This window comes from Diadema antillarum, unplaced genomic scaffold (assembly GCF_040938485.1).
Source record: "Diadema antillarum isolate AM-2024a unplaced genomic scaffold, OU_Dant_1.0 seq00000382_RagTag, whole genome shotgun sequence".
Taxonomy (NCBI): domain Eukaryota; kingdom Metazoa; phylum Echinodermata; class Echinoidea; order Diadematoida; family Diadematidae; genus Diadema; species Diadema antillarum.
In genome coordinates this window covers 1084843-1111839 of record NW_027271380.1, presented here as the reverse complement: position 1 = coordinate 1111839, position 26997 = coordinate 1084843, and the positions used below count along the sequence as shown (strand labels likewise).

The window sequence follows — 26997 nt, the reverse complement described above, 5'->3', positions numbered from 1 at the left end:
ATAAATATGAAAGTAATTACAAAGCATGAGTTCATGCCAAAACTAGCCATCAAAGGATTTGTTGGACCATAATATTTGGTTGTTTTATTACATATTTTTGTCAAACTTGTAGCAAAGGGAATACAACAGACAGACTCATTTCACTATTAAAAAAGCAAAGCATTTGATTATGAACGTCTTTAGATAAGATCTTGATGTATGGAGTTTCCGCATGACTAAAAATGTGAATGATTTATTGCCACTTGGTCTAAAATCAGATGGTCTACTTCCCAGTTTGTCTTTTACGCCACTATGGCTAAACTTGTTTGGTCTACCATCAATTTTGTCTAATGCCCGTTTGGTCTAATGCTCACTTGGTCCGATGCCCAATTTGGCTTACTATCATTTCGTCTAATGACCAGAAGGTCTAATCACAATTTTTTTCTCCTTGGATTTTTTTCTCATTTTGTCTAATAAACTGTGGGTACATGTATTAGACGAAATGGGCATAGCCCACGTGGAAGTAGACCAATTGGTAATGAGGTAAAGCGGCAATTGGACTAACTGGTCAAGAGACGATCTGGCTGTAGACTGACTGGGATTAGACCGTGTGGGTTGAAACTAAATGGCTATAAGATGAAATGGGAGTAGCCCAAGTGATAGATCACCATGTGAATTACCTCTCACGCTTGCGATGTCATGTTTCCCATCTCAGCCTCCTGCTGCTCTTCCCACAGAGGTACGTCAGCATCGTGAAGGTGATCTGGAATGTGATATGGAGATTATGAAACTAACTTATTCCCTTTGAGACCCATAGTAGTAATGCAAAAAAAATAAAAAAATAAAAAATAATCTACATTTGGTGCCTTGGAGGAAGTAGTCCATTCTCGGATATTATTGATGATTCCTGTTAAAATTGAAATGGATCAAGTAGAAGTTAAAAATTGCCAAATGTCTATCTATTGTTATTTTCAGTCTTTTCTTACTTCACTTAATACCAACTATGCTGCCCCCCTCCCCCCCCCCATTTTGGGCGTTAATCAGCCATCATTCTTTTCTGAGCTGAGATTTCGTGACCATTTTTCTCTCAAGTCTTGCGCTCAATTTGACACCATTTTGAAAAAAAAAAAATGGACGTATAGTTACGACATGACATTACGAAATGCCACGCAATAAAGTGCCTTGCAAGTCTTTTTGTCCTGTTGCTATTACTCAGAAATGCGCTTTCTTACAAACTTTCGTCACATAATGTGAAATATCTACATGTATAGATAAACCTGATTTGCACATGTAGGGTTAAAGGGATGGTACAGTATTGATGGAGATGAGAATTGGGCTTTGAACGTTTTGTGACATACCAAGAAAAAATAGTACAGAGCATACCATTTTAAGAGGAATTTAAAGTTTATTTGACGAAATCGGGTTTAGAATGACTGAAACATCCAAAAACAAAGTAAAACAAAGCGATCGTAATAAAAGGTGGTTCCCACACTTTATTAGAATCGCTCTGTTTTGGATATCTCAGCCATTTCAAAACCAATTTTCATCAAATAAACGTTGAATTCCTCAGGGAATTACATGCTCTCTCATATTTCATAAGAGGTTTCTCATTACTTCACCAAAAAATGTTAGAAACCTGAAATTAGGTCTCAACCAGAACTATACGATCCCTTTAAGCAGACTATAATGTTATCATATAAAATGTAGTATGATGAAATTGTATCAAGTCATAATAGTTCTATATTTTAACAATCCATTTAAAGGACAAGTCCACCTTCATATACATAAGGATTGAGAGAATGCAGCAACATTAGTAGAACACATCAGTGAAAGTTTGAGGAAAATTGGACAATCCGTTCAAAAGTTACGAATATTTTAAGTATCTGCGCAGTCACTGCTGGAAGAGAAGACTACTACCGTGTATGATGTCACATGCGTACAACTATGTAAGGAAAATAAAAAGAGAATGTCACAAAACTTTACTTTTTGAATAAAGTGCACATTTCTTCGACTTGCTACTGACGTATGTTAAGGGTAATATTATTCCCCCTGCCTTCTGAAAGAAAGAAGTCTAGTGTTCTTTTGTTATGCGAGAAAAATGGAAATATGTTGAATTTTCTTTATTCTGTCTCTATAACGTTGTGCTCATGTGACATCACAAGCTATAGTAGTCTTTTCATCCAGCCGTGACTGAGCAGAAACTTCAAAAATTCATAACTTTTTAACGGATTGTCCGATTTTGCTCAAACTCTCACTGATGTGTTCTACTAATATTGCTGCATTCACTCAACACACATGTCTATGAAGGTGAACTTGTCCTTTAAAGTGTAGGAGTGATCTCTAAGTCTGCTGCCCAGAATTTTGTCCTCTGTCAAAGTAAAATTTAAATGCTACAAACCAAGAAAATACACAGCATTTATGAATTGATAATTATGTTTGGAGACTGATCAGGCTATTTACGTAATGTCAAGAAATACCCGCTACTTTCATTATGCAGTGGGATGGAGCAATGCTACCAGGGCCCTGTTTCATAAAGGTATTCGTAATGTTACGCATGACTTTACGAACAACTTTAACATGGCAAGCCAAGCACGTTTCCTAATCATTGGTAAGTTCAATAGCTAAAGTTGAAATTTGCAGATGATAAATGATTATTTTCAAATGTTAACACACATTTTTTAGTTGAAAGTGTGTTTTTACCTCAATGTAGATGAAATATTGACATGCAGTTGTACTTTGTTATAAAAACAAAGTGAAAAAAAAAATGGGCACACGTATTTGCACTTCACATTCCAGTTGCTCATACGGTCATGCGTAACTTTACGAATAGCTTTATGAAACAGGGGCCCTGTTCCAGTTGATGTTACAATCCCAATGGTCGAATGAGTGCCTGCTGCCTGAGACGTTACAGAAAGTGACAGTCGAGACCTGCTCACCAGATGTGTAGTCTGTCGTCGGGGTGATGGCGATGATGACCCATCCCAGGACCGATCCGATGGCTCTGATGAGGTTGATGATCCGCCAGATGTTCAGTCGGGATGACGCCTCGTCGTCTGCCCACAGCTGACCGTCTTCGGGGCAATCTGTTTCACTGGAAAGGTCATATACACACAAATTATACACACACACACATACACACACATTAAATCAATTATTATTGTCTCCATACTATGGACAGTCACATATATCGGTGGAAATCTTAAATCAGTAAGTCGTGATAACTTTGCAACAAAGGGAAAGTATTTTACACAATGTACACCTTATTGTCTCTTTGCAAAACATGAAAACACATTTGCAAACCTCTCACATGTTGGCACACATTCAAATTGAAGCAACATGTCTAGAGTATACTTCGGTTACATCGAAAGAATCCCATGCACAGTTAATTTCGATCATCTAAAGAACATACACCTAATATTGATAAAATCCGGAATGATCTCTTTCTTCTGCTTTGGGATAGCTCTCAAGGAAACTTCCTACTTGCATGGATTCTCCTTCAAAGTTACACCACTGTAGAACCATCTACTGTTTCAATACTCGTGGCAAATATGTATCTGAAATCGATAAATCTTGTAATGAAAACAATCACCTGCATATATAGTTTTGTGTTTGCTTGTTTTGTTACTCCTTTCCTTTTATTTCCCCCCTGGTCTGAGCTCAGACATCCAAGGAAGGAACTTCAAGCCATCATGAGGACAGTGAAGTCCTTATGGTGGAAACTGCGAATGATTGGAATAAAAGTCATCATGGCTCAGACTGCCAAAGATGAATTTGACAGCAAACATCTGAAGCTATCTTTGGCACATTTTTCTGTAACTTGCAGAAGTGGAGCATTGCAGAGGAATATTGGTTGTTAAAACAGCCACTTCTACTGAAACATCTACAAATGAAAAGTTTTCACAAAATTATGTCTGTGAAATTCACATGTATGCCTTTTAAACAACAGGATCACTGCAACATTTGCTACAAAGTCATTAGAGTAGAAATATGAATCAAACCAAGGAACTCACCAGAATGGCATATCAGCTTTTAGATAAAGACTTATCCGGTCATCTATTGCAGCGATGCTCACAGAAAATATCAAGGATATGAGATAGACTAAAAGGGGGAAACAGAAGAAAAATATTCCATATGAAAAGTTGACTTCTTGTGTTGCAAAATTTACAGCGCATGACATCTAATCTGATCATACATCCTGTATAATAACTGCAAATTTATTTCTTAAAAATTTCAGGTCAGGCTTTTAGCATATGCCATGGATAATTTGCACTCAGTAGCATACGTACAAAGGGCTATCAGTTGTATATTCAAAGATACTTCTGGCCTGTTCAAAGATTTGGATTACTTTTAAAAGGGTGAAAAAAGGGGCACTCTGAGACACGAGTGGCATGTGAAAATCAATTATGTATGCATACCTTGCTCTAGAGCAAATTAAAGTATTTAAACAGCAATGCAGTTTGTGTGGGGAATGCTTTCCAATCTTGACAGCGGCACTCTTATCGTCTGAATTGAAAAATATTTCGGTGCAGTGCGGGGAAGTATAAACACAGTGCCAAAAAAACATGACAAACTAGATATATCGCTACGGCTACTGATATGCCTCCGCCATATTGCATGGTTCTCCTAATAGGTCTATAGTACAATGTCTTGACAATGTGTGATGACAGTTTCACACAATTGGCAAAATATTAAAATGACAGGTTTTACACAAATGTGCTGAATGTTCACTTTCCTAGAACTAGGTTCAATTGGATGAATGATTAAAATGTCAGAGTGCAGGTATTTGGGGAACTGATGATTTTTAGTTGACTTTTGACCCTTTTATAAGTTTATGCATTGAGTAATTTTCAAGGTATTGAGAAAAAGTATAATTTCAGTATCTAATGGGAAAATAGCATTATCTAAACCTGGCCTTTGACCTTTGACCTCACAGTTCCAAAGAGAATCACTGTTAGGTTGAACATGCATAAATATGTAAGTTTCATGATGATACCTTGAGTTACTTTCGAGATATGGAGGAAAAAGTGCAATTTAGCACTTTCACTTGACCTTTTACCTTTTGGCAAGAAACTTCCCCCAAAATATATAATGAGTAATACATGCCTTACATCAAGTTTAAGAAAAAAAACCTTCAGGCATACTGCATTTTAAGGAAAGTAGTGATATTTTGAGGAGTTGACCTTGACCTTTGACCCCTGACCTTTGACCCATGACCCCCAACTTCCCTAGATAATCACTGCCCATCGGTACAAGCATATATACTAAGTTCCATGAAGATACCTTGAACCATTTGCGAGATATGGAGAAAAACATGAAATGTCAATTTTTTTTACACAAAATAACCTGTGACCTTTGACCTTTGACCCTGTGACCCTAAAATCCACACAAAGTATTATCCCCCAAGGATATACCCTCATACCAAGTTTGATGTAAAACCACCACACGGTTCTTGAGATATCGACAAAAACAAAACGTGACGGACGGACGGACGGACGACCCGAAAACATAATGCCTCCGGCCACTTCGTTGCGGAGGCATAAAAAGAAAGAAATCAAGATGACATGAGCACTTCGTCGCTTGAGAATGAGGAGGGTTTTAAGTTGTCTCAAACATTATGGGCTAGTGACAACTTAACGCCCTTCTCATTCTCACCTGACGACTTTATCCCTTCTCAATTCAGGATATACTACTACTGACTGCTTTTACTGCTATAAAAAACAATAATAACAGAAATGGCACTCAATGATGAGTATCTAATAAGTAAGCTAAAACATACAATGGCTCAAACTGTTTTCGTTTTTTTTCCTCTCTCTATTAACTCAGCAAATGAAACAAACTGTTTGCATCACTGTGGGGGGTTACCTAGAATAGAGACTGCTCCAGACTGGAAGGTGAGTAATCCTCTGAAAAACTGCTTGTCGGGTCTGGCGATGTCAAATCTGTGGACGGCAGGTTATGGAAAACGGTGCAATTACAAAAAGTTAACAAAGTCATGAAGACAGGAATAAATACTTGATGGCGTATTAATCTTTTGCGTCCCACTAAATGGGATTACAGAGGAACACTACCAGGGATTAGTTTGGAAAGTAATCTTGGGCCATCAAAATGCTTCATTTGCTCTGAATAGAATTTTTCAATCACTGGCAAAACGCTAATCCTTCGGTGCCAGACTTTATTTGAAGACTTACATGTACGATGAAAGTGACACAAGTTGACTCCAGGAAACTGCATACAGGCATACGTACACGTACATGCAAGACTGGAGTTCCTGAGACTAACAGAACACTGAATTCAGTCATGTGCTATACAAACCGAAGATGCTTAAGCATAGACCGGTACTTAACAGTGCACTCCTGTTATAACAATAAAGTGAAAATTTTGGTCCCAAAATTGTTGCCTATGTATCCTTGCATATAGTATTGTTTGGTTATCAGTATCACATTTTTTTTTGATAAAACAAAAGAAAACAACCGGTCCCCAAGGAATTTGTTATAACAGGAATTGCCTGTATATCGTGATGACAGACACGAACACGGGACTACATCATATGCTTGTCGATATAAGCGTGACACTCCGTCAAAGGCATGTAAACGTGAGCACTGCGAGTTAAGAGTTAACGTGCCAGGAAAAGACAGTTTGTAACCCAAACACACACAAAAGCGTTCTCACCGATCGAAGGCAGAGACAGTGCAGAGGGCGAGAAGGAAATAGTAGACGGACGAGGCGGGCTGGGCCAGCCTGCTGTACTGCTCCAAGAACTGGTCCTGGCCCGTCTGGGCCTTGCCAGGGATCTGGGTCGCCAGGACGAATACCACCACACACTGCCAGAGGGCATAGCCTGCCAGCAGGCCATGACAGAAGAGGGTAAAAGTCAGGAACACCCTGTGAGTAGACTGGGGAGGACAGGAAAAAACCACGGAACAATCAAGTAAGTCCAGTATACACTTTCATTTTGGGTATGTATTAATGTTATGTACATACATGAGGATTGGTATAGAAGATCATAAGACATTGCACAAGCCTTTATATTATTATTCTTCTTTTTTTTTAAACTGATAGGGTAAAATGAGTAAACGCTCCACACTTTAAGATTGCAATCATCCACCGTTTAGTGTTGGTGTTTGTAATCATTCACAGTTTAACTGTTATAATCTTTTGCCAGTATTCAGAAACAGGTTAGTTAGGTTATTGACACATCCTGATCTGCATGAAAAAGAAAAAAAGTCCCTTGACATTTGTGACCCGCTACAACAAAATGATCCTAAAGTCGGGCGAGGTCGATTATTTGAAAATTGCATGACACAATTCCCTAATCTTTCTGCTTTAAATTGATATATAACACATCTTATAGAAATAATCGGCTGCGGAGATATTGATGTTTAAAAGAGAGCATGTCGAGACGTCTGGGAAATCACTGTTTCGAGAAAAGCGCCCTAAAAGTTTTCCTTACAAGGGACATGCAAGTCAGTATTCACCTCCGGATAAAAGAAGGTAAACCCTAGCAACCCCAAAATGCTCATTCAAACACAGCGTCGGCGGTCTCCTCAACGACCAATCAGTGACCAGGATGCCAGGAGAAGCAGCTGGGCATAACGCATCCCGCCAGCACGCACCAGTCGACTGGGCAGTGTGCGAGCTTCACGCTTCGGGTAGCGGCAGGCAGCAAACTGACCAATGAGATCACTCTGGTCGTTGTTAGGGGCGGAGCCTATCTGTGGCACTCAATCCAAATGTTCAAAGCAGTTTCTGCTTCGTTGAAACGCCAAAAAACATGGCCCAGAAAAACGCTATTTTTGGTCTTTCCTTTCATCATTTTGCTTCAAAATTTCGACAGATGATAGAAGACATGTCATATTCTAAAAATCGTAAGTTTTGACCAATTTTGATGCTCTGACTTCAAACTCGATTTTCACGGCTTCGACCATTTTGTTGTAGCGGGTCACATTTCTTCTCATTTCAAGAATTCAAAACAGCCAAATTTTAGAATTATTCTGGAAAGTAATGACTTGCAGCAAATAGTGGAACCTACCCAGCTTCTCTCCTTATAACTAACAGGAGAAATAACAAATTATGCACAAACAAAACCCATCCAACCAACAACAGATGGTATAGGTAAATCCTTAATTTGTTGTCTCTCCATTTTGATTTAATTCTATAAGTGACCCACTGCAACAAAAGGATCCCAAAGTGGCTGCCGGACGAGCCAAGAAAATCGAGTTTGAAGTCAGATCATCAAAATCCATCAAAACGTTCGGATTTTTTATTCTGACATGATTTTGTAGTCTAATGTATCTTCTATCATCTGTCGAAATTTCGAAGCTAAATGATCAAAGGATAGGCAAGAAAATAGCATTTTTCTAGGCCATGATTTTCCGACTTTCAACAGAACAGAAACGTGTCCGAAGATTTGGATTTAGCGCCGCAGCTAGACTCCGCCCCTAGCAATGTGGGAGTGCTCTCATTGGTCAGTGTGTGGCATCCTGGTTACTGATTGGTCGTGCGTAAACCACTGGCGCTTAGCTGGAATGAACATCGCGGAGGTTGCTAGGAGCGTACCTCATATTGTCAACGCTTCCCCTTGATCACGATAGCATCGGAAGGAAAATTTTGAAGGCGGTTTTCTCGAAACGCTGATTTCTTAAACCACTCAGCATGCGCTAATGAAATCATCGATATCTCCACAACCGGGTACAGTACTTTTAGGAGTCATGTTTTATATACATGTATAACATTTACATTCAACTGTAAGTGGAAGAGTAAGGGAATAATGTCATGTCATTTTCAGAAATTGTCCCCCCCCCGACTTTTGGAGCCTTTTGTTGCAGCGGGTCACATATTTCTCCTTTGAAAGGGCAATAACTGATATCAGTAACTATCATGCATTAAAAAAATGCCGAGAACACAAGGTCTGAGCTCAGACATCCAAGGAAGGAACTTCAGGCCATCACGAGGACAGTGAAGTCCTTATGGTGGAAACTGCGAATGATTGGAATAAAAGTCATCACGGCTCAGTTACTCCGTTGAGGACGGACTGATTTTGCTGTAACACCCATTTCCCATAGACACCGGCCCGAGTATTCTCTGATATGCAGATACAAACACCTTGAAACACTATCTGCTTCAGATCTGAAAAGGCAGTGAACTGCTGGCGCAATTGCCGACACTTCTGCACATGACTGCAGTGGAAGTTGGCATGTTTCATAGTGGTCGCCCAAATTGTATGACCCGACAGTTTGATATAAAATCACACACACACACAAATGAAAGAGACTAATCATTCAAATTTAACTACTACATGTACAAGCACAATCCCCATAATCTGGAGCTTCGTGTATTTTACTATACCAAGCAGTGACATAAAAATGAATGTGCACTGTAATAACTCTGTGATAGCATTCAAGCCATCAGTTAAGTCAAATGCAACACAATGGAAGAAAACATTTAAAGACACTCGCTTTTTGTGCAATGCATTTCAAGCTGCATATGCTGCCAGAAAAGTGCTTACACAGATATGAATGTATGGGACTGTGTAAGGAGACCAACTCTCCAACTTGAGATTCTTGCCTTTCCGTTAAATCCCCCTCTCTCATATTTGACCAGAGTTAACCCGTTGAGGACGGTCTGATTTTGCTACAACACGCATTTCCCATGGACGCTTGCCCAAGTATATTCGGGATATACTCGGGACTCATCCTCAATGAGTTAATATATCCTTGTAACAATACTGTACATGTCTATCATCTTGTTCTAGGTATCTATTTCCTTGTAAAGAATATTTCACGAGTCACAACATTTACATTTCATCAGTCAGAACAATGCCACTATCTCCATGTTCCTTGCTATAAAACGGAAAATTGTTCAAGGTTACAGGAGAAGCCCTAGAATTAAGCCTCACCAGAGCGCACTGGGTGGTGGTGAAGTTCACTTCTTCAGGAGCTTCTAACTGGAGTCTCCTCTCCCTGTCTCTCCTCTTAATCAGCTTGGTCTTATCCTCGCTGGCGAATCCTCCTGCCGGCAGTAAAGTCACATGAAGTGCATACATTTAGTTAATGTAACCGTGAGCTTAGCAAGTGAAAATCATGTTTCATATAAACTCTAAACTAAAACTTGCTACAGCAAGGATAGCATTTAACTCTTTATGTGCCATGGTGTAAACCCCCCCTGTGTGCCATATTATTCTGAGACTGCAACATAGTAGTGCTTTGGGAAAACATTCTGCTTTTTAAATCTACATAAGTTTTACAGAGTTTTGTTACCCTGGATGGGAAAGGAGCAAAGTGATAAAGAAACTTTGCTTTGATGTAAATTGTATGACAAATCTATGACTGCTTTTCTTTCAAGTGACCAGTAACTACATTATTGTAAAGAAATTACTCTTCCACACAAAACAGTGACAGAAAAACTAAGAATTTACTTGCAAATCCAGGAGGGAATATCCCTTGATAGCCAATCACCACATGTAACAGGAATGGAATCCCGAGAAACGATTTCATTGTACTGGTGCATTTGGCGATTTATCGATCGGTTTGGGCGGGTTTGTGTGTTTGAGTAAAATATGCGAAGTTGGCACGCTGTCGATTTAGTCGGGCATGTGAACGCGGCACATAAAGAGTTAAAAGAGCTGATGCAACTGGAAATTTGGTACTTTATTTGTCAGAAAGGTGGAAGGGATATCACATGTTAAAACAGTTGACAAAACAGCACACAAACACTATGTAGTGGAAAAGGAAAGAAAGAAAAAATGTGACTGCCATCAGGAACATACAGAATACAATCAATCTTCCCATTTATTGATTGGCTGTGAAAATACACTGAATGGGACGCATACATTATAGAAGAGTTACCAAACTTCTGGACATGACTGATGCACATTTAAAGCATTTTCCAGCATGTGGAAAAAGCAGTTAAAGTTTGTGAGCTCAGACATCCAAGGAAGGAACTTCAAGCCATCATGAGGACAGTGAAGTCCTTATGGTGGAAACTGCGAATGATTGGAATAAAAGTCATCATGGCTCCATTAAACTACCTTCGGACTTTAACCCGTTGAAGACAGGCTGATTTTGTTACAACACCCATTTCCCATAGACACCTGCCCGAGTATACTCGGGACTCATTTTCAACGGGTTAAGAAATGGGAAAATAATGTGACTGTCTTTCGAATAAATACGGACACTACTAGAAGGGGCAAAATTCCAATTCTGCACATGCAAAAACTCAACACTTTTCTGTACACCTCATTTCAACTATGCAATATTTGATCAAATCTCCTCAATTAATCATTATTCATTTGTCATTATAGCATTTAAGTATTTGCATTCAAGTCTGGTAGTACAATGCATGTTAATGACACATTAGTGAAGTCAGTGTTCTGTCAATCCTGGCAGGAGCCTAGTTGAGTATTTTGACATTTGGTGTACAAGGAGAATTGCACTCTCCTCTAGGAACCAAAATAGTTTGTAGGCATACACTAGCTCTGCATGTTGGTATTTAGGTAATGAATTATTCTTTGCGTATATTTGCTATAAAAAAAAACAAAAAACAAACAAAACAAAACAAAACAAAACCCCTCCAAGAAAAATCACATGCCCACATTTTGAGGTACCAATGTGTATAAATCACACTCAATAATAAAAAGCCAAGCAGAAGTACACTCAGGGGGGTGTTTCATAAAGCTGTTCATAAAGTTACGAACGACCTAAGAATGGCTGGAACGCGTTCTGACGTGCTATACTTACATCCTGTATCAGAATTTCAATAATTCAGCACAAGAACTAATCACCACTCATTCGTAACTTTAAGAACAGCTTCATGAAACACTCCCAGGTCTGATATTGCAGAGAAATTCAAATTTCCTGCAGCAGCTCTTCGACAGATGTATGGGCTCCCAGAAAAATGAATCCACAGCAGGTCTGCCAACATTCCCACATCCATATCAGGGAGATTCCACACAGCAATTAGGGAAGATATCTGTGTGTTGCATGCATATCAACGGGCAAAAATAATTCTCAAATCAGGGAGATTTTAATATTCTCTTATTCAGTCATGAACAGATTTTGGCATTGTCAGGGAGACTCCTGCAGAATCAGGGAGACTTGGCAGCTCTGCAAGATGTTTACCTTTCCGTTCGGTGAAGAGCTTGGGCACTGGCTGGCTGGGGAGGACTGTAACCTGGGAGGCAGGGGGCTGCTGTGCTGTCTCAACCTGCACTTCGCCCGTCACCACATCGTCAGCAGAGAACAGCAGGTCTAAACCGGTTACACAATGGGGGGGGGGGGGGGGGGGGGGATAGAAGCGGGGAAGATAAAGCTTAAGGCATGATACAACAATCCTTACGTTCCTATTCTGCTGGAAGAGGCCAGTCAGGTTGTCTCCGAGGGGTGGAAGATAAAAAGTACAGGCACTATGCAATAATCTTTCTATAGTACCAGCAGGAAGCGGTAAGGTGCCAGGTTGACACAAATAGGTACAGGAATGAAACACGCAACCAGAACATACAATGTAATTCCTACCAGTTAAACTTAATCACTTCTTGCCTAGTGCTCTCTTCTTTTTTAAGTCACTCATTAATTATTTGTTTGTTTGTGTGTGTGTGTGTGTGTGTGTGTGTGTGTGTGTGTGTGTGTGTTTTAAATATCACTATACTGTAATTTGCACATGAAAAAATTTACTTGCTGGTAGAATCTACAAGTTTATTAATGACTCAAACAATTTCTGAACAATGTCAGTGGATGCTAGCATGCACAATATATACTTCAATCTATTGCACAGTTGTACCCAATCACCTTGTAGCACCTCTAGTCTGATTGAAGGAAGCTAACAATAGCCCAATTCATTTCAATATGGTCGCCTGTCTCAATCCCAGATGGCAACTCAGGACTTTCATATGTGACCCTGCACCTCAAAACAAACAAAAAGTGGCCAGACATGAATTTTCAGTTAAGACCATATTCTGAAAGAGCAGACTTTAAGCTTTAAAATGATGTATAACTCAAATCAAATGGACTCTTCTAACCTATCTAAATATTGGAAAGAAAGCACAAACTCGGGAAAAGTGTGAACTGAGAAAAGAGGCTCTGAAGTAGTGTCTATTCAAGCGCTTAATCTTTACCAAATCGTGCTGGCTGTGCGATGAATGGGACAAAAAACAGGAAGTAAACCACCAGAGTAACAACAATGAAGGGATTATTAGATTAAACTGAAATCAAGCATGCCTCATTAACATATTCTGTCTTTAATTAATGCCAACTTTCAAAGCAATAGCACTCTCCTTTCGAAAGTTATTAAGAGTTGAAAGTGAAGAGTGTGGACAAGATTTTTCAGAAATGAAAAAGGGATTCTAAAGACACACCTAATCACACTATTCGACTAAAAACGTTCGAGATAAACTGTTAAAAAACACACTTTCCTGCCCGTTTTATGATACCAAATTTTGGCATAATGTAAAAAAAGACCCGCTCTTTCAAAAAATATGAAAAAGTCAAGTTCGGCTAGGTTGACCCATTTCACTTATTTTCAGTCCTCACGCAAAATCAGTGTGTGCGACTTTATGTTCGTTTTGAGGTGCACGGTCACATATAGACATGGTGTTCATGGCATTTTGAGGAAGTGGTCCTGACAGGTATAAAAACAAACAAGAACTCACCTTCCCCATCTGCATGGTAGTTCTCATCGCCTGATGTCACCGGCCTAAAACATTATAAAGAAAGGGAACAAACAAATCAACAACAACAGGGAAATATACACAGAGAAAGAAAGAGACACAGAAAAGGTTCTACACTGTACAATCAAACATGAAGCATGAAAATATGAAATCAAACATACTGCAAGACATGAAGCTACAAAATGTACATGTAACATATCACTCAATGGCACAGACGTTGAAAAACTGGCACAAATGTTGAAAAACTGGCCCAAACAGCTGACTGGATTTGCTTCATGTGATGATGTCTGTTCGCGAGTTGTGGGTATCGGGGAAGGGGAGGGTTCTATGGACAATCAAAATATGAGCATACACTTCATTCAAATTGGATATATTTGGAACGTACACTGTATGTAATAACTTTGTCAGTTCTAACTTCTGAGGCACTGCAATTGTTCCACACCACCCCCCCCCCCCCCCCATTTCCTTCTTATTCTGGATTTTAATCCCCCCTGAAAGAAAGAAAGAAAAAAAAAATGGCATGGGTGCAGTATCACACATGCAAGCATGCACAGAAATACATGTAGTCAAAAGAAATTAATGAAATGGCAAAATCTATCAATGACCCCTTTTCTGTCCCTAAAAATTGCTTTAATCATTACCTTTTCCCCCAACTACATGAAACTAAGCGCACGACTTAGCTCCCATACACAATTGATGACAAGAAATCAAATATGAGTGTACATGTTGTATGGAATACATGAAATATGCATCAGTTGGTATCAGCTCAGACATCCAAGGAAGGAACTTCAAGCCATCACGAGGACAGTGAAGTCCTTATGGTGGAAACTGCGAATGATTGGAATAAAAGTCATCATGGCTGACATCCGTGCTGCCTTTCGTATCAAAACCGAGATACTACTCAAAGGCTTACTGACAAAATATCACTAGAAATCTGCCTTTAGTTCATGATTAATGTGAAAAACAGCTCTTTTTATATTTTAAAGGTGCCAATTTGCAGAGAAAAAATTAATGACAATTTTATGTTTGGATATAGGATATATGTATTTACTGACAAAACCTATGGATCAACAAGAATTATCTAGATCTGAACATAAATTTGTGCATCTAAAATTTTAGAGCACATGACCAGCACAAAATATTAGTCTTGAATACCCTTACCACAGGTTTAGCCCAAGTGTTTATCTGACAATGGGAAAATACAACTGATCCATTCTTTCAACTCCTATTAGTTTGTAAATAGTTTATCAACATACAGAAATATTTCATGCCAGGGTTCCCAAACATCATAATATGATACACATTGCCTTTAATCACCGTGGTGATAGATTAAATGACTGCCACAGATTGGCTGTCTTTGCATCAGCTGCCAGAGCACCTGCAATACTGTAATGTATAATTGATGTAATGTGCTCTTTGAAATAGGCCCACCCAAAGTACCACAATCAATATCACAAGGGCAACATCGTAGGCCATGGGGCCACCCACTCACCTCGCCTTCTTCTTCTTGGCCTTGGGCTTGCCCGCCGATGCTGGTCTGGAATGGGGCGACTTTGGACCCTCCTCTTCCCCATCACCGCTGTCCTCTGAAATATGATCGCAAGTACAATCTCAAATTGAAGAGGATTACAGAGCACTCCCGTTATAATGAACAGGGTTATAACAAAAATTCCTGTCACAACAAAGTATAAGTTCAGGGCGCAGCATTATCCGCAGTATGTTTGTTATTGTTTATTTGTTCGGTTATTACGAAATTCTGATATAACGAAAGAAAACTGCTGATCTCAAGGTCGGATATACCGTATGGCACGAGCACATCACGATAAGGAAACAGTCGCTTTACGTAATGCATGTATGACACAATTTTAACATTATAATTACAAGAACTGATCTAATTCAGTACAGTTGCCCTCACTTGTATCATTTTCTATGATTTTCAATGACATCTCTTTCATCTGACGTGTCCACCAAGGTTTGGAAAAGTAAAGTATCGATAATTTCCCTCCACGTGAAAAAAGTGCCATGGTGAACACCTTTTCTCCACTGTTAGCTCAGACATCCAAGGAAGGAACTTCAAGCCATCACGAGGACAGTGAAATCCTTATGGTGGAAACTGCGAATGATTGGAATAAAAGTCATCATGGCTAACGCAGCGAGAGGGTCACTACAGTGGAAACTCGATATAACGAGATGGTCGGGACCGAGTCGTTTTCCTCGTTATAGCCGATATCTCGTTATATCAGTAGCCATAAAAGAAAGCATAACATAAAGACATAAACTTGCACACGTGGGACTACCCATCATCTTTCAATCAATACAGATAACTTGGTAATGTGTGTGAGGTAATTACTCACCTTTATGGGTAAGATGTTTTTCGCCAATGAAATCCGATATCAAGATTGTTTTTCTTATTAATTGTAGATGTTTGAATTTGTAAATCTACATTGTATATACAGTAGCTTGCGATTGTGTGAAGATCGTCTGTGGATTGGTATGTGGTTATGGTATGGGTGTGTGTTGTGTGTGGAAAGCTTGAATAAAATGGTCTGCACAATGCTGTGTGTGTGTGTGTGTAACACATTCTGTGTGTACATTATGACTGCATGTGTATTTGAAGATGGGGAATTCCCTACGTAGAAAGCCAATCACAGCATCAGATTGCCTCATACTTGCTAAACGTCATGATGATGTCATGTATACGGCAGTCCCACCACATTTTCTGTATGTTGTATCAGCGCGCACACACACACACATACACGTACAACATGCGGTGCTAGCTGTAGAGTGAACTGAAGAAAATATGTGTGTACAAGACAGTTTTTGGCGCATCGAGCTTTACAATCTCGGAACGTAATACATGTGTAGCACAGGCGAAGTAAAGCTTTACCCGGAGACATTTTGCTTCACCTCGCTATAATTTGATTGGCTATGTTTTTCTTTGTTTGGAAATCACAAAATTTATCTCGTTATAGCAGTTATTTCATTATAGCCGATCTCGCTATAAGAGTATCATTTTACATAGACTTGTGTGGAAGGAAATTTGGGACCGGGAAAATTTCCTCGTAATAACCGATATCTCGTTATAGCAGTGTTCGTTATACCAAGTTTCCCCTGTATTACAGGAAATCCACCTGCCTTTACATGTCCACTCATATGAAAAATGCCAACGGTCAAACTCTCTCACCTGGCAAGAACTTGGACCTGGGCCTCTTGGGCTTCGCTTTCGCCGTTCCATTTGACTCCCTCAGCATTTCGTCGCTGACCGATCGCGGAATGTGAGACTTCCGGCTTTCTGTGAAAAAGTGAAAGGAGCCACGATTCAACAGGCTTAAACTGCAATATAATTTCATGCCTACTGCAATCATGGAGGTCAGCAGTGGACGGAGAAGTCAAAAAGTGTGCGCATCCATTCAGAAAGAAGGCGTGCAAAGAATTAGAGGGCCTACTGGGGCCTACTTAACTGTATTAATCGTTCGGCATCTTGTTCATGTAATGTATACTGCACACCTACATGTATATGTGCATGTCACATTCATGTTGGGATCAGGATTAATATTTTTATGTACTGTTAAAATTCATGAATTCAAGAACTTCCAAAAATAAAAACTATGCGAAATACATAGTGTATACAGTATACTATTTGACCTCATTTGGTTGCAATACCATGAAAGAAAGGCTTCTTTCATGGTTTAGACGAAACACGATTGATATTTTCCGTACAGTTACAGCACTGTCACCTCGTTTCCTTCTTGCAGCACCCGGCGAAGCTTTCAGATTTTCAATGGCTGGAGTTGAATTGTCTTCACCTGTTGTAAGAAAACAGAAAATATTGAAAGAGCATTGAAAGTGAGGAAGGGGGATTGAGACAACCATCTTGGAGCCAGCATAATTATTGGTATCAGCTCAGACATCCAAGGAAGGAACTTCAGGCCATCACGAGGACAGTGAAGTCCTTATGGTGGAAACTGCGAATGATTGGAATAAAAGTCATCATTGCTGACATCATTACATACAAAATTCCCACTAAGACAGGACCAGGGCCCTATAGCATAAGAAACTACGGTAACTTTATGATTAATGGTATCTCAGAAATCAATGGCAATTACCATAGTAACACTATTCTACAGCCAATCAAAGCCAAGAAATCACTGATGTTCACCATTGATCGCAGAGTTACCATTAATTGTGAAGTTGCCATACATGTAGTTTCATAATGCAATGGGGCCCAAATGTAAATAGAATAACGATTTACAGCTATACTTTACAAGTACTTGCCTGATAAAAGCAAGTTAAAAAAAGAAAAAAGAGAAAAGATTCATCCATGTGACCCCTAGAAAAACACAATGAATAATGAAGTACATGTACCTCTCATCGCATTTCTTAAGTACACAGTGTATGTTCATCATAACTGTCTATGTAGAATATTGATTCATGCAAAGAAAAGCATTATGAGTCACATACATGGTTTTAACTTTCAGGTCATCGGCTCAATAAATGTTCAAAATAATCATGAATTACCTTGTATTTGATGCATTACACAATCTCTAAGTCAAATTGCTCATCTTTGCCAAATGTCAGTCATACATTTAGGGAAATAATTACATAAGTAACATGAGTCCATCCTATTGCATATGGGCATCTGAAGAAAAAAAAATCAGAAAAAAAAAAAAACAACCCAAATGTTTTCAGCACCCTTCATGCACAGGCACATGTAGGCCTCCATGAAAAAAAAAAAAAAAAAAAAAAAAAAAAAAAAAAAAAAAAAAAAAATAGCCAGGAGGTATGTAATGAATCATTGTTCACTTATGAATTAAGTTTACGTAATTTTACCTTCTCCATCAACCATATCTGGTGGTTTGCGCTTCTTTTTCTTCTTCTTGGTCCCGCCAGCAGCTGCATTGGCAATGTCTTCTGTGCTTGCTGTTGTTTGACCTCTGACCTCAGTACTCTCGGACATTGTCCCTTTTAGTTTACTGACATTGGAGACCTGCGAGTCACTAGCGTCCACTGTGCCTTGTGTATGAAATGACAAGAAAACATAGGAAGAACAGTATAACCACTGGGACACTATTTAAAGCCGTTCTAGAGATCAATATGTCGATGACACAAATGAACAATTCACACAGGTCAGAGCAGTGAAAACTTAGGAGAAATATATGATTTGATCTTGTTGGCCGAGTGTCAATTTGCACTTCCTCTTCCATGCATTATCATACCAAACACCAAATACTGTTTTCCACCTTTCACTTCAAACAGGGTGGCTGTCGGCGGTCACTAATATAGTATGGAAAGAAACACACACACACACACACACAAAAAGGAAATCTTCCCCCTTCTTCACCCCTCCCCCCTCCCCCCCCCCCCCCCAAAAAAAAAAAAAAAAAAAAAATACCACTCAATATTTTGTTCTGATTGCTGAAAATGAAAACTGTAGATGCCATATGAACAATGGGTTGCCTACAGTCACAAATCACAATATAAGCGAGTCAACTTTTCAGGCTAGAAACATCATTTTGAAACCGTGTTTTGTGATTTACATTTTACCATAAGGGGTGGTTGTGATTACAAACATGACTTTGAAACATGGTTTTGAAACGCACTGTGGAAGTGTGATTCAAAACTGCGTTTCACTAGAAACGAGGCTTCAAAAGTCTTATAAATGTAACCGCAATACCAAACACAGTTTCAGCACATTTCCCACAACTTTTTCTTTGAGACTGCTTGTCAAAGCTATGTACAATAACTGCAAAGTCAGTCCATGTCTTGAAGTCATTACGTTTCTACAGAGATATATTGTTAGATGAATTACAGCAAGCACACAAACCTTCAGTATTTTTCTTCTTCTTTGCTTTGGGCTTTTTAGGCGAGGCTGTTTCTGCAAAATAGAGGGAAAGGAATCATTAGAAACATGCATTTCACAGTTCAGTGATAGGTACATGCCTCATAGAATGTGTTAACCCATAGCATGCTACAATCAAAATGTACTAACTGTATGGCTGCTTGCACACTGAAGAGTGCAAGGTTCTGTTCATGATAACTCAAACAATAATCAGATTAAAACTCTCACACACATAGCTAGCTGGCAACAAGGAGCGTTTTCAGTGGCAAGTATTCAATGTAAACCCAGCACTAAGGATAGATAAATGTGGGGCAGTGATGTACACAGCACAGATACTTAATAATAATAATGATAAAAAATGGCGTTTGCGCATTTCACACTACCATGGGTACTTTAAGTACCGTATCTCAATGTGCTTTACAGATTATTATTACCCTGGTCACTGGAAACATTATTTCTAACCAGTACTGGCAGTGCTCAATCTCCACTCCCTGGGGAGCATTCCAGCCAGTCGCAGCCAGTTTACAGGCGCGTACATGCTGATCAACCAACATAAGCTTTCTCATCCTACCGGACAAAGTGCCTTGCTGAAGGGCAAACGTGTCGGGCTTGGCATGGGCTCAAATCCATGAACCATACCACACTCATGTCGTTCAGAGACGAGGGCTCTTATCAACTCAGCCACGACACCTCCACTTAATATTTGCAACTCAAAGTATCTAAGGGTAGAACAACTTTGATCATACCAAGCAAACTATCCAATGCTTTTCTTTCTTTTTTTTTGGGTGGGGGGGGGGGGGGGGGTTGAAACTTGGCAGTTTTCTTCAATTCTTCCCAGATCTTGGTAAGTAAGCAAGCAAATTACCGAAATATTGTAGATCACAAATCACATGCCTCCAAATTCAATTATAATCTTTAATACCAGATTCATTGATCGCTGTGTTGAGCGGTGGAAGACTTCTTCTCTTTGTTGGTGTGTCCTGGGCAAAGAAAGAAAAATGAAACAAATACAAATTAAAACAAAAAAATGGTGGGGGGTGGGATGGAAGGGCAAAATAAATGGGCTAGCTTTAATTTCTCGATACTGTCGACACCTTGCCATAAAAAGAAACAAGCTGCATTATAAAATTAATTTACACAAGATTCTACATTGTAGTATAGTGATACTCAGTACATCTTTTCTATCAGTTTTGACATTTAACCACAAATAACTCTCACTGATATGTATATAGCGAAAACTTTGAGCAAAGAAAATGGGTTTTCATCGGGATTCGAACCCGAGACCTCCCGATTACTAGACCGGTGCTCTACCGACTGAGCTATTGAAAGCCCTAGTGTTCGTCCCAAACCCTTAACTCTCTTTGCTCATGTGGTCAGAAGGCATAGTGTGTGTATGTGTGCCACACACACACACATTAACCTGACATAAACCCAAATGGACTTTCAATAGCTCAGTCGGTAGAGCACCGGTCTAGTAATCCGGAGGTCTCGGGTTCGAATCCCGATGAAAACCCATTTTCTTTGCTCAAAGTTTTCGCTATTTATTATTACAATTGTTTCTGATCAGTTTTGCCTTCCTTGTTTGAAAAAAAAAAAAAAAAAAAATATATATATAGGGTTCCTATATATATACATTTTTTTTTTTTTTTTTTTTTTGGGGGGGGGGACATCTCAAGTGGGAGACACATTATAGGTAGAGGAAGAGAAATTCAAGCTCAAGCGGGACATTTTGAGAAAATGGCCTTAAAGCAAGAGGTCTCTCACCTAAAGCATGGTTTAATCTCTGTCTCTGGTGCTCCTAAACTGTGGGAAGACTCCAGCAATTCCCCCAAAGTGCAGTGTAAACCTGGGTTGTTGTCTTTAAATAATTACTGAAGTTTATTTCCTTTTTTGTTCTCTCCCTCTAATGTCACTCTCACTATTAAGTATAAAGAGAGAGTGAATGATTGCACAAACAACACATACAAGGAAAATCTATAAATTTGTTCCATATTTGGTTCATAAGCATTTATTTGTACTAATGACACCAGTACTACTGCATCAGATGCCAGTTTACCCTGTTCCGGACAATTACTCATCACAGTGGCTGCGGTCGGCTAATTCCAATTTAGCAAGAGATGTGCACAAGCTAGACTGTACATGCACACAAGTTGAATTATATGGGAAGTATCAAGCATGGAGGGGAGTTGGATTTAAATATGTACCAATACCTTTCTGTAACCTTAAAATGTTATCACTGAATATTAAATGACAATGAATGAGTGTCATGTTAAGCAAGATCATTTCACACAGAGCTACCAAGTCTCACGCATTCTGTGTGAGACTCAAGCATTTAGGGGCCACCTCACGATCTCGCGCATGACACCCATTTTTCTCACGCATTGGGCGAAGTCTGCAACTTGGGCCTATAATAATGGGCATAGCTCAAAAGATTAAAGTGATAGTTGCAATTGAAGGTATATTTCCTTTTTGTCTTTCAAAATAACTATAAAATAGTCACTGAAGTATGCACCTGATCACACCATTAAGAGCTAAAAATTGAAAAAGCTCCCTACCGTGGGAGGCCACAGGGGGAAAAACCCCTCCCACACCCTCGCTCGCGCGCACATTCGCATGCCGAGATGCCAAGTCATGAAAATCTCACTCATAATTTTTTTTTGAACTTGGCATCCCTGTTCACAGCCTCCGGAGTTTGATGAACCCGGCCTGCCCCGGCCCTGGATTGCCCTGTAACTAAAACAGTAATAGTAAACTAGAAATGGGTCTCCAGGCCAGGCCAAGCGCAAACCTTTAGCCTAGGCCTTACACTACACCTATGATAAGCATGCCTGATTACACTCCTCTCACGTCACAGATAATTTCATGCAATGCATGTTGCCATGTGCAGCAAATCTCACGCATACTGTGCAGTTCTTCTTTCTGAACACTCACTTGTCTCTGGACTCTGCACTGGAGCTCCGGAGGCAAGCAATCAACCATCTCATTAACTGCGACAGCCGCCACACGCAGTGTGGCGGCTGCGCCGTGCTCCCATAAAAGATCTTCATGTTGAACAAACGGGTGCCTTTGCGGCGCTATATTTCCTTAATTTTTCAACAGAAACTACTAGGAATACTTACATGGGTCGATGAAACCTAAATGACTATCATCGGCGACTGTTTGATGCATTTCATTGCTTGTGACGCACAAAATGATGTCTTATAAGCAGCTCACCGATGTTCACAGAATTCACAATCACTTGCACAAGCGCACAGAATACTTACCGAACTAACATAAGCGAAACTGCGGGGAAGCCGCCAGGACCGCGCCTGGCGGCGCGGTCTCCGGGGCTACCATCTCATTATCATATACCTTGTACGAGGCTGGTGGCACTGGTGCATGGTGAAAAACTCACGTGAGCGCGCATGCAAGTAGATCTATATTAGTACCTTAGTCATCATATCTAGGGTACGACCTACCTACGTTGGCAGGTGTGAAAAATTCCATGCTTCCCACACGTACTGCACCACTCTGGCACTGGCACTGCCTGATACTGCATTAGTCCTACTACCCCTAGAATCTAGTGATAGTAGGCCCCAGCCAGCACTCAGCCCCACGAGACACGGCCACGTGATCGGTTTCGTATCGTGTAGACTACTGTTCGCTGTTTTTTGTGTATTCGCCTCGAATGCATTGATAGTAAGTTAGAACCAACTCCAGCACACTTGTATTTCTTACGTTCTACTTGTAATTTTCCAGAAGACTCGCCACGTACACGACGCTTAGAAATGCAATTCACATTTTTTGGAAACCAGCCTGTCTTTCGTGGTAACAAAGATAAAGACAAACGCCATTTTCACGAATCACTTCTTCTTCAGCGCAGGTGTACCGGCCAGCACGCACGAGGCGAGGGCGCGGCGAGGGCGACCCCCATGGCCAGCCTGTGGCTGGCCATGCCATGCCGGAACCGCGTGTATGAGACCATTGGATTGCCAACATTCAAAATGTATGGTAGAATCTACTGTAGGTTCCAACACCTTGAAGAGTCAAGTAGAAAACGAGCAACTTGTTCCTTCCTTTCTCCTGATGAACTTGCTCTTTATATTATTAATAAAAAGAACCTGCAACAAGGCAAGAAGAATCTAATACCTTAAAAAATATTCATATGGAAAAATAACTACCAGTTGGGAAAATTTTTAATCAAACTTACCATGTTTGAGAGACTGCCGGACACAGATCTGCGATTCATAAGGAAAGGAAAAATGTGGACAAAAATTAATGTATAGCGCCCTCAAGCGTTTGCGCTGGATGCAGTGTCTATGCAGCCGCGATTCCGTGGTCTGAACAAGGAGAGTAACTCCATGTTATTTAAACAATCCCAAGAAATGCCATCCTCCTACGTAAAGAAAACAAAAAGAAAAAAAGGTATTAATATGAATAAATAAATAAATAGATAATGAAGAGAAATGAATCAATGAATAAATGAATAGATAAATACATAAGCACATACATATACATATACATACATACATACATACATACATAACTACCTATACTTACCTAACTATTTAAACTGAATACTGTAGATAGATAGATGAATAAAAATTAATAAATAAAATTAACAACATCGAAAATACTGTAAAGAGTTATGCTCTTTCCTGATCGGTCTCCTTATTAATTAATTGAACAGCTTGTTTAATTTGGTCATCAGATTTGCAAAGATTTTTTTATTGTTATTATGTCTTGTTTTTTTTTTTTGTACTTGAAAATGGGGGAAATCGGGGGGGGGGATCTCAGAATCCATGTCTCTCGGGAAGTTGCCTAAAAAAGGGAGAGGGAGTGAGGATAACATCCTTGGCCCGCAGCCTCCCTTTACTTTATAGAAAAAAACAAACAAACAAACAAACAAACAAACAAACAAACAAGCAAACACGCAATCACAAAAAAAAAAAAACGTTCCTTGGTCCCTATCATACATTATAAATAAACGTAAATGCTCGGTAACACAACCAGCTGAATAGCGCTGCTAAGCATACATTACACGTGACGTACCTGGTATGGTTTACATTTATGTCAGTTTGTAACAAGTGCGTCTGCAAGCGTCCCGAATTACTTTTTTTTTTGGGGGGGGGGGGCGGGGGCGGGGGCGGGGGCAAAATCTCGACGGGGCACACTATGTTTGACGGACGCGTGAGATCCTCAGCGTGGGAGCGAAGCGACCGAGGCGGGGAGAGTACGACGTCGTGTAGGAGGGGGGGGGGGGGGGAATACCCCCTCCCACGGTGGGAAGAGTGGGAAGAGTATATGAAAGTTACGTTTATAGAGCATGTAAAAACAAATGATTCTAGGCCAGTAAACATAGTAAAAAAAAAAAAAAAAACACTGCGCAGGACTATGATTATTACTTTTATGTGACGGTGTGAGATCCTCTGCGACAGAGCGAAATTGTAGCCCTCCAAAGTTGGATTGTCTTTTTTTCTTCTTTTTTTTTTTGATACGCACTGTAGAGTAGCATGGTGGGCCTTGCATGGTCAGAGGTGTGCGCTGATTGCCTGAGCTGGCGATATGCTATAAAGAGACACAAAGAGAGAATGGGGAGGGTGGGGGGGGGGATGGGGGATAGGGATGGGGGATGGGGATGGGGAGGGGGGGGGAACCAGGGAGGAAAGGGGGAGGGGGAGGGAATAGACCTAAACTGTTGAAATACTACAGTATTAAGAGATTTAGAGGAAGACAGAGAGAGAGAGAGAGAGAGAGAGGACGAGAGAAAAAAAAACACACACATTAATTTTGTGATGTTGAATTAACATCTCCGGATGTTACTTCATTTTTTTTTAAATTGATTATAGGTAATTAGTTCCTGTTCTTCTGTTGATTAAATAGGCCTACATGGATGCCTACTTAATTTTGAAAAAAAAAATGAACATATTTACACCAAAGTACCAATTGTTGTGGTCTCCTATTGACACCAATTAACCCAATTAATACCAGCAATGTAAAATCAACACCATGTAGTGTCATTGTTGAATTAACACTTAGGCGCAGTGGCTGGGCTCGCCCCCTCCCCACACTTTTTCTTTGCACCATACAAAGGAACACATAAGGTGTCACCACTTTGGGGCCCCCAATTTTTTTTTTTTTTTTTTTTTTTTTTTTTTTTTTTTTTTACCCCGAAAGTGCGTAAGTGGCACTATATAGAAAGAAATAGAAACCTTGAAGTGTGAGAAGTGTGAGGGCGGTAAGGCTTGTTTTTGCGCTGAAGACTTTGTTGTTGTTGTTGTTGTTGCTTGTCAGCTGAAGAAACCCGGAAGTGGCACCCTACAGAAGTTGCGGTGAAGACCTTTTTTTGTGTGTGTGTTTCTGTTTTTTGTTTTGCTTGTTAGCTGATGAAACCCGGAAGTGGCAGCAGAAGTCTGTGAAGTGGCCTCCCGCCCACTTTTGAAAACGTGGCACCGGCCATAGTATGTTATGCAATTCGATCATCACTCCCCTGAAGCCTTTTAGCCCTCGCTTGTATATCATTGGAAGAAGAATTTTTACCATCTCCATGAGGACAATCATAATACTGATTAATTCATCATGCACACTGCACGACCGTATAGATTTGACGTAGTTCTGCTATGGTGAGTAAATGATCGCACGTATGATTCATATACGCGGACATTAAGAGAGTGTATCAAAAGATAGGGCGAAATCAAGATTATACATTAAAGGCATTTATAAGTTACCATTTTGCAGATAAACAAAGCACCCAGCATTACTACTGCTTTAAAATAGTTCTAAAATATGAGTTAGGGATAGAAACAACCACTGTAAAAACTTGAATCAGTAAAGTCGATGTCAAGTATTGTTAAATATACAAAATGTGAACAATAGCAAAAAAAAAAATGTGTCAAGACTCAACCGTCTTCAGTTACGGTTTAGTTAGAAAATCAATGCTGATATTTTCTTTTATTTTAGGCTTTATTGCGAAAATTTTATATGGTAGGATGTTTTGTGGTACAACAGACCTATGCATATGCATGAAATGTGATATCTTGATCATTTTTGAAATCACTGCTCCCAAAGGTAAACAGGACCTTTAATATTGCTTACATTACACCATGAGAATGCCCGGTTTGCTGCACTCTAAAATCGTTGGATTAAAAAATAATCTAATAAGACCATGAGGAGGGACAAATCCACATAAGATTACAATTTTTAGTCTAATTGATTTAGAAACTAAATTCATTAGGCTTAAAATTAATAATCTTATTTGGATTTGTCCCTCCTCATGGTCTATTAGATTACTTTTTAATCCAACGATGAATAGAACTTTGTTTTGATTGGTAGAAAATTGGAACGGTTTGCCAAATTAATCTGTATAGAAGATACCAATTCCATCGTTTATCATTCCATTTTGATGACATCGTTATGTTAGTCGGGGTACATGTATACATCATAATTTCTCACCCTACATCTTACGGATTTGCGACTTGCGTTAAAATGTCCCCATTGCTTCTGAGTGAACCAGCACGATACGTGTACATTGGATGAAGAA

At 39.7% G+C, this 26997-nt stretch overlaps 1 protein-coding gene and 6 non-coding genes across 7 annotated transcripts; all 7 read right to left on the bottom strand.

Moving 5' to 3' along the window:
- Positions 1-662: 662 nt before the first annotated feature.
- Positions 663-23694, bottom strand: LOC139731653 (transmembrane protein 237-like). Its single transcript, XM_071642544.1, has 15 exons — positions 23668-23694; positions 20401-20458; positions 19464-19514; positions 18470-18652; positions 17377-17445; positions 16824-16931; positions 15132-15225; positions 13622-13665; positions 12096-12224; positions 9875-9987; positions 6649-6872; positions 5842-5918; positions 3990-4077; positions 2916-3070; positions 663-742 (listed from the first exon to the last, which is right to left on the bottom strand). The coding sequence occupies exons 1-15, from the start codon at positions 23668-23670 to the stop codon at positions 663-665; spliced, it is 1476 nt and encodes a 491-aa protein (XP_071498645.1). The 5' UTR covers positions 23671-23694.
- On the bottom strand, positions 3633-3732 carry LOC139731701 (small nucleolar RNA SNORD14). The gene has a single exon (XR_011710979.1). It is a non-coding gene; the product is annotated as a small nucleolar RNA SNORD14 (small nucleolar RNA).
- Positions 8890-8989, bottom strand: LOC139731700 (small nucleolar RNA SNORD14). Its single transcript, XR_011710978.1, has one exon. It is a non-coding gene; the product is annotated as a small nucleolar RNA SNORD14 (small nucleolar RNA).
- LOC139731697 (small nucleolar RNA SNORD14) lies at positions 10895-10994 on the bottom strand. Its single transcript, XR_011710976.1, has one exon. It is a non-coding gene; the product is annotated as a small nucleolar RNA SNORD14 (small nucleolar RNA).
- On the bottom strand, positions 14402-14501 carry LOC139731703 (small nucleolar RNA SNORD14). The gene has a single exon (XR_011710981.1). It is a non-coding gene; the product is annotated as a small nucleolar RNA SNORD14 (small nucleolar RNA).
- LOC139731702 (small nucleolar RNA SNORD14) lies at positions 15687-15786 on the bottom strand. Its single transcript, XR_011710980.1, has one exon. It is a non-coding gene; the product is annotated as a small nucleolar RNA SNORD14 (small nucleolar RNA).
- On the bottom strand, positions 17539-17638 carry LOC139731704 (small nucleolar RNA SNORD14). Its single transcript, XR_011710982.1, has one exon. It is a non-coding gene; the product is annotated as a small nucleolar RNA SNORD14 (small nucleolar RNA).
- Positions 23695-26997: the final 3303 nt, after the last annotated feature.

Coding starts and splice junctions, on each gene's coding strand:
- LOC139731653 (XM_071642544.1), bottom strand. Junction 13,666..15,131: donor GCCAAGAAGAAGAAGGCGAG/GTGAGTGGGTGG, acceptor ATAATGTTTTAG/GCCGGTGACATCAGGCGATG. Junction 9,988..12,095: donor GCTCTTCACCGAACGGAAAG/GTAAACATCTTG, acceptor TACTGCCGGCAG/GAGGATTCGCCAGCGAGGAT.